The sequence below is a fragment of the Acinonyx jubatus genome, chromosome A3 (genome assembly GCF_027475565.1).
Source record: "Acinonyx jubatus isolate Ajub_Pintada_27869175 chromosome A3, VMU_Ajub_asm_v1.0, whole genome shotgun sequence".
Taxonomy (NCBI): Eukaryota; Metazoa; Chordata; class Mammalia; order Carnivora; family Felidae; genus Acinonyx; species Acinonyx jubatus.
This window is the reverse complement of record NC_069388.1, coordinates 62,364,085-62,376,922: the sequence shown is the minus strand read 5'-3', so window position 1 is coordinate 62,376,922 and position 12,838 is coordinate 62,364,085. Positions and strand designations below refer to the sequence as shown.

The following is a 12,838-nucleotide window of genomic DNA, read 5'->3' as shown; positions in this document are numbered from 1 at the left end:
GTGGATGAGTTATACTACAGTTTAAACAAAAGAGTTTTCTTACCTGTTATTTTTTCAGTAAGCATCATGGCAGAGAGACTGGCCAATCAGTTTGCAGTTTACAAACCTGTCACTGATCTTTTCCTTCAGCTTCTGGATTCAGGCAAAGTGGATGACGCCAGAGCTCTCCTACAGGTAACGAGTCGCCACATCTGGACAGTGGGGCTTGTGGCTTATGGGAAATAAACTGAGAAATTACTAGACCTAAGTATAGGGTAGCATACTGGAAGTAGAGCATGGTGCTGCTAGTACATTTAAATTCACTGTGGATCCAGGTCACATGACAAAGACTGGCTTGTAAGCGGGAGGTTGTTGGTTTGAAAGATGGCCAGACTGGACTAGAACTGCCCTTAGATTTAAGGGGGAGTGAGGGAAGATGTGTTTTGCTGAACGGTTTAAAGACCAATGCTTTTGTGCAGATAGGTAATGCAAAGCCCTTCCTTTGATTTCCTACTTTAATTTCTCTAATGCTCTAAAGACTGCATCACCATGGCAACACAGTTTGCAAACAAAAAGTAGGAAATGTTTGCTTTTCAAGTACAGCTTCTCACTTGAATACTCAAACATTCTCAGTGCCTTATTCAAGGTTTATTAAGAGTTGAATTTGCTTTCTATTCACTTGTGTGTCACAGACACATTAAATGACAAATGCAGGTCTCTGTGGCCCGCACTTGCAGTTAAATTAGCAATCTTCAGGGAAGGAGACAACTGCATTCATGCCATTTTAACAGCACTAAATATAAAGCTGTGCCAAGTGCCGACAGAACGGTGGGTGATCGGAGCTGCCACTGGCAATGTACACAAACAGGCACCGCTGGGGAGCCCTTCCCAGCAGGTGGCAGTCAAACAGTCACCGTGATCCCGCCAACAGCAGTGTTTGTGTAGACTCCCTGTGTCAAATTGAGGCCTGGGACCAATTTCTGATAGTAAATAGTACTATATTCCATTCCATTTTTACGAGCTGCGAAACATATTAAGTGGTAGATGGGGAAGGGGAAACCGTACCCCTGTGCTGGAGCCCTAGTTTTAATCCTTGAAGTTCAGCTAGTTTGACAACAGAACCCAAGCCATTTTTAAAAGGAGTTCTTGAGAAATTCCTGTGTGAACAGTTCTGCAAAAGGTGGAAATTGGCATGTGCCTCTGAGGTTGTTTTGTTTTTGTTTTTGTTTTTGTTTTACTTTTTGTTCCTGGACAGAGAGAAATTCTAGTTAATTGGGAATGTTCTTGTTTGGTTTGGTTACTTTTTTTTTTCTCCTCTCCCCTTCCCCGCCTTTTTTTTTTTTTTTTTTTTTTTTTTTTTTTTAACTAAACAGCAAAGGCAGTTAATCATACATAGGGATTTCAGGAATCTTTTCGTGGTTTTGTCTTGCTGCCTTTAGTGTTAAAAGTTCCACCTAAAAGAAATAAACTCTAAAGCTTTATCTTTGCGTGTACGTATCTGTACATATCTAAGTGCACCTACCGGGGGTGTTACGTGTCTCTAATTATTCATGTGATAGTATTCACTCCATTTCAACACACTGTCTTGATAGTTCTTCAGAAAGTGGCACTTGCTGTTTTATCTGCCAGCTTGTGCTGAGCCATCACCGCCCTGGCTCTTAGCGTGCACAGCGGCCAGCGGGTGAGGTGGGTGCCTGTGCCCTCGGAGCCGCACTCACACAGCGGCCTCTGCAGGGCTCTTGGTGGCAGCTGTGCGTTGAGACATCGGCCACGGTCTCTTCGTTGTCAACCCCTTCAGCAGACAGACGCTTTGGATGATAAACCCTTCACCTGTCCTTTACCTGCTTGTCAAACAGTAAAAGATTATTCTTGCCGCGGTGAAGAATATTTTATTCACAGATGTCGAAAACATCAGTTTATAATGTAAATGCTCTGTGTGTCCCCAAAAGTTCTTTTTATACTATCCGTTTTAGTATTGACAATGTTTTAAAGCTTTGAAAGAACAACGTGCTCTTAGAAACTTAAGAGAATGACATCTGTGATGAGTGTAAACTAAAATATTGTCTTGCCATATTTGATTTTACTATAGCATCTAAGATGGGATAGACACTTGATTTCTCTGGTCTGTCATATAAACTTTTTTTTTTTGAGTTTAACTTTTGTCTCTTTCTCAAGCGCTGGCTGTCTGTTGCAATGAAAGCCTTTTATAAAATAGAGAGATTGAAATCAGTCCTTTTGTATGCATAAGTGTAGGTAATTATACTTTAAAGAGAACTTGCTTTGTACATTTTAATTTTTATAAAGAAACGAGCAGTTATCTCCCTGACACCTTATTAAATGTATAATTAACCTTATGATCCCTAGCTCACTTGTGAATGCTTGGCAGAATAATTGGAGAGGAATAGTGCTTCTTTTTTCCCCTCTTTCTTTGCAGTCCTAAACCTTATTCTGTGGTTGTTGAAGCATCGGTTTAATTTTTCCCTTTTCTTTTTAAACAAACTTCATACTCGCGGTGCCAAGGACAGCACTCCACTCACAAAAGCTTGGCATAGCTGGAGTTTGTTTTCTTTTTCTTGCCTTAAAAAAAGTGGTTGACAATTAGGCCTTCCTGTTGGTAATGACACATTACTGTATTATTGTGAACTTTGTTAATTGGAAATATTCACCTTGGTCTCCTTGTTTATCAAAAACCTTCGCTTACTGAATAACGTTTCAATTTTTAGAGATGTGGCGCGATTGCTGAACAAACTGCAATTTTCTTGGTGTTCTGCGTTAGGAGTTCTCGGAAACCAGGAAAGGTACTGTGCGGGATTTGCTGGCCAGTCAGGGAGGCTAGAAGCCAGTCTTGTTCGGGGACCTGAGCTTCACAGAAGAGCTTGTTGGTTCAGTGCCTTACATAAAAACACTACAGAGACCGAAGATTTTGCTTGTCTATACTTGTTCACTTTTTTAGATACTGAGACAGAGTCAGTCCAGGCTCCTTTTGTCCTGGAAATGCAAAACACGTTCATGCAGTGAATCGCCCGTTCATGTAGTTGTGTGTGAAGAGCCTCAAGAAAGGGCCCTTACAGGGGCACCCAGCTGGCTCAGTCGATGGAGCGTGCGAGTCTTGATCTCAGGGTTGTAAGTTTGAGCCCCTCATTATAAGCAGAGATTACTTTAAAAAAAAGAAGAAGAAGAAAGACAGGGCCCTAGAAAGGAAGATAAAAATCCTGTTGCTTAGGTCACTTGGTCCATTTAACAGTGGGGAAGCCCTACAGAGGGAGCTGTCGTCCTGCAGAGCGTCTCTGTGCTGGTGGCTATGCCAGCCATTTCTCAGGTCCAAGCCGTCAGGTAGATGAGCCACTTGGCTTTAAAACTGGCACGTGCCACAAATTAATGTTCTCAATTTGTGTGGTTACCTCATTCACACTAAAAAGCTACGTGTGTGTATGTGTGTATAAAACAAAGCCAAGTCCTATTTTTGATGTGAAAAAAAAATAAAAGTACAGTTCCAAAAAATATTTGTAGGTCTGATTTTACCTCTGAAGCAACATAAACCTCATTGTCAGTTTATTTGGGCACATACAAAGTTTTAAACCAAGTGCCAGCTGTAATGTTTGTTTTATGCAAAACATTTAGGTTTCTAGTCTGAGAGTCTGTCTAGTTCTCCTTAATTTCCCTCATACTAACACACTGGTTTTGGGGTGTTTTTAATTTACCCAGTTGCACTTTTTATCTCTTACTCATATTTATTTACAGCAAACAGCTTTTCAGAAGTACTTATTAGTTGCTCTTTTTCCTTTCAAAGAGACTTTTTTTTAAAATTTGTGGATTAAAAAGTATAAGGAATCTAAAAGGCATTTGTCGCTCTACACACGGGTCTGCGCCCACATGCCAAGTACCTACTGCCTTGCTTGGAAGATGGACAGGAAATGTACAGTGAAACATCTGTTGAGGACGTTCCTCCCAGGAGACTTTAAATTGCAGGAAGTCCTGGAAGGATGCAGGTCCAGATATATAGGTTGAGAAAACATGTAAAAAGTGAATTAGGATTTTTAAAAATTCCAGTTACAGTGTCTGCCTGTTTGACAGTAGAATAATTAAGCCAGGTAGTATATAAAACCCATCCTTGGTTTATCCAGCAATATTGGAATGTGTTTGGTTACTCACTAGAGTATGGCAGGTCTGTCTTCACTATAGGAGCCAAACCCATTGGCGTGTCTAGATACCTCTGAAAGTAACCAAGTAAACATTCCAGGGATATCTGGAAATGCTCTGTTTATATTCAAAGCATGAAAACTCAGAAGGACTGAATTCTTCACATTTTGTTTAAAAATCTTGGCACCTTGAGACATCGTTGATACCTGTTTCTGCTCTTTAGGATTTCCTAATTTCTTGGTAAGGTTACTAGTTGACAAAAGAAGCAGTCTTTATGATATTTTAGAAAACAGTTTATAGAAGTGTAAGTGGAATTGCATTAACTTTTGAAAAATGTTTTTTGGCTGTCAGTTATCCAATCAACAATAAAATACTAAGATACACTAGAAGGGAAAAAAGTTTATTAAATTGAATAGGCAGTTCTTTTCTAACTGTTGTGAAGATTCTCTGATGTAATGTACGTATACCAGTGGTTTATTTCACTCTTCTTTTGAGCTGTGGTAACATTTCCTGTATTTAATTTCCTAGGCATCAACTCTGAAATCTTTGTTAGAATTGATTCCTGAATTAATTGAAAAGGAAGAAGCATACACTTCTATCATGAAAAGCTATGGTAATAAGTTTAATCTGACTATGTTATATTTAAGTCATTTAGATATTTGTAGTGTTGTCAACTAAGTCTTTGGCTCAAAGACAGTAATCCTAAATATCAGGTAATCATGATATAAATAATTGACTTAGCTTCAGAATATGTTTTAAAAGCACATTTAAGAAAAATAGGTAATTATTCATCTAATTTTAACATTAAAAAGTATCACTGGGCATCTTCAGAGGGGCCCAGCTTTGTTGAATAGGATCCTGGGCTCCTGGCAAGACTTGGAAGTCCACTTGAGTGCACACACTGGGAACCAATCCAGTCTCCCCAAGGCCACCTGAAACAAAACATGAAATAGGCACATATTTGAGACTGTCACGTGACTTGCCTTCTTGCCTCTTCAGTACCCTCCCCACCTGCCTACATTTCTGGAATAACAGACCTCTTCATTAAAAGTGGGCCCCAAGATTTTACTTTAAACCACAGTTGAAATTCCACTCTTTTAAGCACTTTGCTCCCTGATTGCCAGCTCATCACACATGAAAGGGAGCCATGCTAAAGTTTCCTCAGTAGTCAAGATAAATCTAAGCATTTCATTTCTAAGTGATGATCACCTATCCAGCTGCCACGAACTGATTTGCTCACATGAGGCAAGGGCTAAATAAAGAATTGCTTTGTTGATTTTATTGTTGTCAGGACAACAAACTGCAATCAGAATTAGTCAACTGGTTCTTCGTTTCTCCCCACCTTACAAGGTGACCATGATCTATTTCAAAATAGAGGCAATAATCACAAAATTTCTCAAAGTTCCATTTGGGGGATTGGGAGATGTTAAATAATGACTAAATACCACAAAATAGTGTCAAACAGCATAAAACTGCTACTAACTTTTGTAATCCCACTTGGGAATTGGGACAGGAAAGAGCAGGGAGACCAGGAAGGTAGTGAAAGGCAAGAGGGAAGAGTTTTCTGAATAGCGTCCTGGAAGATGGTAGAGTTTGGGCTGTGCCCTTGACAGTGTCTATGAAAGGATTTGGTCCCTGAGGGAGGATAACAAAGGATTTATAGATAGGAAATTGACTTCACCCAAACTGCAAAGATCTGTTCAAGCCCAGTGAGAGCTGATGAGTCACCCACACTCGCTCCCTTTTCGGAGATCCTGAGATTGATCCCTAGACTTCTCCTGTCCATCCTGCAGGCTTGCCCTGGCTGTGCTGGAGTTGGGATTGGTTATACAGCACTGGTGTAGGGCAGGAGATTGTTAGGTGCTTAAATGTTAAAGAGTTGAGTTACCAACAGTGATTGTTAGCAGAGACCTTGTGATCCCAATAGTAAACCTCAAAGTAAAATTTCTACACATCAGCTACAACTGGAAAGCCAGCTAAACTTAGCTCCTAGGCTACTTCATCATCCATTTAAGTGAAATATTAGTGTAAGTCGTTAATGTTATGTAGATGTGTGTAGATTAACGTATTTAGATTATTTTTGTCATTGTAGCTAACTATATATTCCTCATATTTGCTTAGTTTACAATAGGAGAATGTATTGAAAGTCTTTTTGGTGGTGTTTAGCTGATGATCTTCACCATGATGTAGATCTAGATTTCCACATAATTTACATGACCCTCCCCACAACAATCCTTGAATTGGCTTGATTTCGCAGTGTGGATTAAGGGGTGCCTGGGTGGCTCAGTCGGTTAAGTGTTCGACTTCAGCTTAGAGCGTGATCTTATGGTCCTTGAGTTTAAGCCCGGCGTAGGGCTCTGTGCTAACAAGCTCAGAGCCGGGAGCCTACTTTGGATTCTGTCTCCCTCTCTCTCTCTGCCCCTCTCCCACTCACACTCTGTCTCTGTCTCTCTCAAAAATAAATAAACTTTAAAAATTTTTTCTTTTTTTAAGTATGATTTTAAGCAGAAGAGTGTTGAATGGTGTATGTTTACTTTGGTTTATGGCCACTTTAACTATCCTGGGTCTCTTAATAGCCTTATTTATCATCTTCTCTTTTATACTGAATAATGCTGAATTACAGGTGTGGGGAAGAGCGAGGGAGGGAGCTGGTAGTTTCTGAATGTGGCTTTTTGCTGAAAGTAGTTAACTATTCATTTGCCTTGGGATAAAGGGATTCGGGAGTCCTTGAACGGCTGTTTTGAGAAGAGAGTAAGGTAGGTGGTCTTTATCTATGATTAATATCTTTTTTTTCAGTCTTAGACAAGGATGCTGCGTCTGCTAAAGCACTGTATGAAAATTTGACTGCAAGGAATATAAAATTGAATGATCTGTTTCTAAAGCGTTACGCAGTTTTGCTGAAGAATGCTGGTGAGCCTGTCCCTTTCACCGAACCCCCTGTGAGTATTTCTTAATTAAGGAGAAAAAATACCTCTACAGATTTACGTATGCTTCATATTAATGTGTAAAAAAAAAATAAGTTGAATACTTAATTACATGAGGATTAGATCTCTGTGAAGAACCCTCAGGGGAGAGCTTCAGGAACTGAATAGTCCTGCCGTGAGTTTGGCTGTGGGAGAACGTAGCACTCTGGGGCTGAGGTTTAAAACACAAGGTCAGTCTCAGACCTTCAACTATAGGTATGGATTTATCAAATGTCCTTGGGGCAGTTCTCTCATCATTTCAACTTGAAATAGGATTTAATGGCCTGTATTTCAGTAGCCTAGTATATTGTGTCCCTATTAATTACTTGTTCATTTTAAACAAGTTGGTTTTTATTTCTTCATCTAGGAAGGTTTCTTTTTTTATTGAGGTGTAATTGACGTAACCTTATAATAGTTTCAGAACTATAACGTAACGATTCGGTATTTTTTTTTATAATGATCACAGTAAATCCATTAACATCCACACCACACATAGTTATAAATTTTTTTTTCTTGTGATAAGAATTTTCAAGATCCACTCTCCTAGCTACTTTAAAATATGTGGGGCACCTGTTTGGCCCAGTTGGTAGAGCATCTGACTCTTAACCTCAGAGTTTTGAGTTTATGCCCCATGTTGGACGTGGAGCCTATTTAAAAAAAAAAAAAAAAAAGACATGCACTACAATATTCTAGCCCTATACATTACATCCCCATGATTTAATCATTTTATAACCAGAAATTTGTACCTTTTGACCCCCTTCACCCACCTGAGGCAACTACAAGTCTGTTCTCTATATCCATGAGCTTGGGGCTTTATGTTTTTTGATTTTTGTTTTGTTTTTTATATTCCACATGTAAGTGAGGCTATATAGTATCTACCTTTTCTGATTTATTCCGTTTCGCTTAACGTTCTCAAGGGTCCATCCATGTTGTTGCAAATGAGAAGATTTTATTCTTCTTGTGGCTGAATAATAATCCGTTGTATGTGTCATACATATATAATGATACGTACATCACATTTTCTTTATCCATTCATCCGCTCGTGCACACTGAAGTTGTCTCCGTGTCTTGGCTACTGTAAATAATACTGCGGTGAACATGAGGGTGCATGTCTTTTCAAATTGCTGTTTTTCTTTTCTTTTGGTGAATACTCAGTAGTGGACTTACTGGATCATATGGTATTTCCATTTTTAGTTTTTTGAAGAACCCCTCCATACTGCCTTTTCCACTGGCTATACCAGTTTGCATTCTCACCAGCAGTGCACGAGGGTTCCCTTATCTCCACATCCTTGCCATCACTTAACTTCTTGTCTTTCTGATACTAGCCAGGTATTAGGTGCTACCTATTGTGGTTTTGATTTGCCTTTTTCCTGATGATGAGTGATGTTGAGCACCTTTTCTTGGGTCTGTTGGCCATCTGGATGTCTTCTTTGGAAAAAATGTCTGTTCAGGTCCTCTGCCCATTTTTAATTGGTTGCCCAGTAAATTTTGTTTTGCTTTGTTCTAATAAGAGAAATCATACATGCCAAATTCCTTTTTATTGTGTCATTAATTTGCAAGTTAGTACACCATGTTTATTTGAACCCTCCGTACCCAGGCGTAAATACCTATGTGCCCACACGGTGGAGGCTGTTGGTGCTGGCTTTAACTCTGGACTTGGGGCCCTTGAACTGGTGATTTCATGAATAGAAAGGAGTGCGGAGGCTTGAGAAGACAGCAGCTGCCACGGGCCCGGTGGTCTTTGCTATCACTGTGCAGCATTTTATGACTTCTGAGTTTTGTGCCATCAGCTCTTGCTAGAAACTGTACCTGTGACTTCCCTCCCTTTTGTCTCAACAGGAAAGCTTCGAATTTTATGCAAAGCAGCTAAAGGAATCAAGGGGAAATCCTCTGTGAAATAAGCAGTCACTACTTTATTTTGTGTGTATTTGTGGTTCAGTGTCTAAAATGTTATTTTTTAAATATATTTGAGAGGACAGAATAAATAAATGAAAAGTTACTTTGTGTATTTTTTTTATTCATAAAGTACATGTTCAACACCTTATTGACAGCAATGGCGTGCACTTAGTCACTAGGCTTTGTTGGGGTTTTGCCTACAACATAAATATACGGCATTTTCTTCATGGTGTCTGACGTTTGAAGCTGTACCTTTTCAAGGTTCTTCTCTCAAACACTCTTGATGTCTCCCCTGCTCTGTTTTGTTCATTATTTTCATAAAATGTTATTCCTCTATTTAAGACTTGCTTGTTAATATTGTTTATGTGAAAATTTTGGAGCTAGACAAAATGATGCTCAGTGCGCCTTCTAAGGCTTTACTATTCTATGATAGGAAATTCTCTTCATGTGTGAAACCCTGCATAATTTTCCAATTTTGTAAAATGCTGGCACTAGCAGCCATGTTGTAAGTCATCTAGCACTTGTTTTCCAGTGGAAAGCAGAAACTCAGACTGTTGCTTGCTCTCGGTCAGGGTGCTATTTGCCAACGCCTGGACACTCCCCACTATGCTTTCCCTTGTATCACGAAGAATTCCGAGGGCCTCTGTTCATAGATGCCTCTGAGTCCTAGCCATGACTTTGGTCATGAAGCCGAGCAGCGCATTTCCTCTTGTCTTGGTTTCGGGTGTTTGTCAGCATAGGTACATCCCATACCAGGCTTGTTACTTCATACTCATCCTATGAATATGTGATCTTATATAGGAAGGAGATTGTGGTTTGTATTCAGTTTTGTCAAAGTTATCCCCAAATCGTTTAGCAATTACTGTAAAAGAATGCAGGCTGGGTTGTGAAACAGTTTACCATTACGAAAGTATCTTAATATGTAACAGCGACCTATTTGGGGATTAGGTAGTTAATTACCAAGAAAGCTGAAAATGTTTTATTGGAGGTTTATCCTTGTTTTGGCGTATTGCTTCTCCCATTTGAAATCAGTGGTTCCCACTATCTACACGAGGGGAGACCTTGCCTTGCAGGAAGTAAGCTGGCCTCATGCTGGTTGTGCTGCTAACCTGAGTCTTCATGGAACCAACCATCCTTCATCTAGAGCCTGCAAGTAGCATGAAAGAGGAGGCTGAAGGAGGGAAGCCAAGAAGTAAATGTCATCGTGGCATTGTTTCCTTTGTCTCTGTTTTGTGCAGTTAGACCTAACGCATCAGAGGCCTCAGCCAATGTCGAGTCCTGGCCTAGAGGACTTAATGAAGCTCTCCTTTGTTTGCGCCAGGTGCAGGACCCGTACCTGTTGTGGTTTTGATATTGTCGGATTTGCCAAGAGCCTCACTCCATTAGTGATTCCACTGGCCTTATTTTTTGCAGTTACACTAACCAAAAGTTTGTTGAGCAATATTTTACTGATCTCCATTGAAACAGGTCTCTCAGATGAGGCACGGCCTTGGGGCTTACCCTGGACTTCTCAGTTGCCTGGGCCAGAGACTTGAGAGTACAGAATATAGTCTTACTTGTATGAAGTGACTCTAAGCCAGCCTTGTATATGGACTCTGATAAAATGCAGGGTAGTACAGAGGAAATAGCATTATCTAGCATTCTATTATTATTATCTATTATCTATCATTAGCACTCTAAACAGCACTATAACTGCTTCCCCCTCGAATTTAAATATTTAAAATATAATTGTATATTCTAGGTGGGCTAATAAATGCTTTCTAAATGTCTAATTGCAAAACTGAAACAAATAGAGAGCAGACACAATTCTAGAACTCAATAATGTTTTAGACTAAAATTACAAGGGAACAGTCTAAAAAGTAAACATCATTGTAAACTTTTGGAAAGTACAGTGTTTTATATGTAATTGTATGTTCATGTATTTGAACCTAATATAATTTTATTGTGAAATGCTTTGAATAAATTGTACCCCAAAAACCTGTGAGCTTCCTCATTTTTAATTTTATCAAGTTTTTGTATAACCACTTTTATCATTTCAAGGACTTTAGTCTTAAATTTTTTTTTTTAATTTTATGTTTATTTTTGAGAGAGAAACAGAGTGTGAGCAGGGGAGGGACAGAGACAGAGAGGGAGGCACAGAATTTGAAGCAGGCTCCAGGATCCGAGCTGTCAGCGCAGAGCCCAACGCGGGGCCTGAACTCATGAACTATGAGATCATGACCTGAGCCGAAGCTGGACGTTTACCTGACTGAGCCACCCAGGTGCCCCGTAGTCTTAAATTTTTAAATTAAAAATTGTGTGGTGGCCTCTGTTGCGACCAGAATTTCTTTGTTAAATGGTGTATGGTTTGTGTGTGGAGAACCAAATGAAATCATAGCTTCTCTGTTGTAAGGACAAGTGGATATTTAATTTGAGATCTCTGAGGTACAAAGTTGGCAAGAATTAGTAGAGTTGGACGCATGGTAAGTGGACACTGAAAATGAAGGGGGTTTTATCTGCATTGAGTGTCAGCAGCATTCCACACCGTGCAGGTGACTGGGACCACCACGGATCAGTCCCGGGCACACTTCCCTCCTCCCTACCCTCCTGTTCCTTTCTTGGGCGTGCTCATTGTGGCCAGCATTGGGGTCTTCTCTTTGCAGCTTCTTGGCCCTTCTCCCCACCCAGCACATTCGTTGTCTCTCTAGGGCTCCTGTAGCCACTTAAAAGAGCAGGTGTCAGGCAGCTCATGAATTCCTTGAGGACCAGTTCTCTGTGTCGTGTTTGCGCCCCTGGACCTCACACAGACCTGGCTGCAAGCCCCCAGGTACCGTTGTCAGGGCCACGTGTTCTGTGGGGTTAACCATGGGTACCCGCTACTGTGCATCAGACGCTCCTCTTACCTGACAGTTACAATGAGAAAGTTGGGGCTTACAGAAGTTAATGTACCCCCCGGTATCACAGTGCTGTGATATGGCTGGGATTGACTTTCAAAAAAACAAGCAATCCAGTTAAATTTTAAATTCAGTTAAAAATCCCGTTAAAAGTCAAATCAGAATCTCTAAACTGTTAGGGTATTCTGTTTTTTAAAAAGCAAGCTTTCACATTTAACACAAGTGTTCCCAGTCTGGACAGCTTTACATTGTAAAGTTATTTTCTTCCATTTAGTCGAATACTCAGTTTCTGGCATAATCACCCGAGTTTGTGAATTCCAGTAAATTGTATTGCACACTGTTCTTCCCCATACAGTTTATTCCACAAGTCTGCCATGTGTGTACTCTGCATACTTTTTCTCGTGTTTGAGGACAATTTTCATTTAATATTTGTCTTTCTGACAAACCAATATTTGTAGAGTTTCTATAAAATGAAAGCAACATTCCTCAAGTATGGTGGAGCTAATAGCTGCAGGGGGTACAAAATCATGGTAATTTATCGCTTTGCTGTTTCTATTAGAAATGTATCCTGCTTTCAGACCTGTGGACTTTACAAAGCCCACATTATGCAGCCTTAGTACAAATAAAGGAAATGGCTGCATTTGCAAATTCAAAATAGGCACTTATCTTTTTCTTTTTTGCACAAAGAAAAGAAACATCATCCGGTTCAGGCAGAGCAAAAACATTTAACCGACTTCATGCTTAACCATCCCTGCACATTAGTTTGGACAATGGCTGGCTGTTGGGATCCATGCTTACAGAGATCTCTTGAAAGTAGTATCTTCACCAACCCTGCCCCAGGCATACACTTACTGAAATTCTCATTATTTACTTGCTTTTGTCGTTTCCTCCCCTAAACTGAGGTCTCCTGGTGCTTTGCAGGGCGACCAGTTAGAACCAGAACCTGGCACTGACAACCCAGTGAGCATCGTTGAATGACAATGAACA

The 12,838-nt window shown here is 40.1% G+C and overlaps 1 protein-coding gene across 1 annotated transcript in view; it reads left to right on the top strand.

The window, feature by feature from the left end:
- The window catches only part of LRPPRC (leucine rich pentatricopeptide repeat containing), a 108,340-nt gene extending 99,259 nt beyond the window's left edge, over nucleotides 1–9,081 (top strand). Inside the window, exons 34-38 of the mRNA XM_027072562.2 lie at nucleotides 59–174; nucleotides 2,703–2,777; nucleotides 4,648–4,732; nucleotides 6,916–7,058; nucleotides 8,922–9,081. Coding sequence (XP_026928363.1) covers nucleotides 59–174; nucleotides 2,703–2,777; nucleotides 4,648–4,732; nucleotides 6,916–7,058; nucleotides 8,922–8,978 — 476 coding nt within the window. The 3' untranslated portion in view covers nucleotides 8,979–9,081. The remainder of the gene's footprint in view (nucleotides 1–58; nucleotides 175–2,702; nucleotides 2,778–4,647; nucleotides 4,733–6,915; nucleotides 7,059–8,921) is intronic.
- The last annotated feature ends 3,757 nt before the right edge of the window (nucleotides 9,082–12,838 follow it).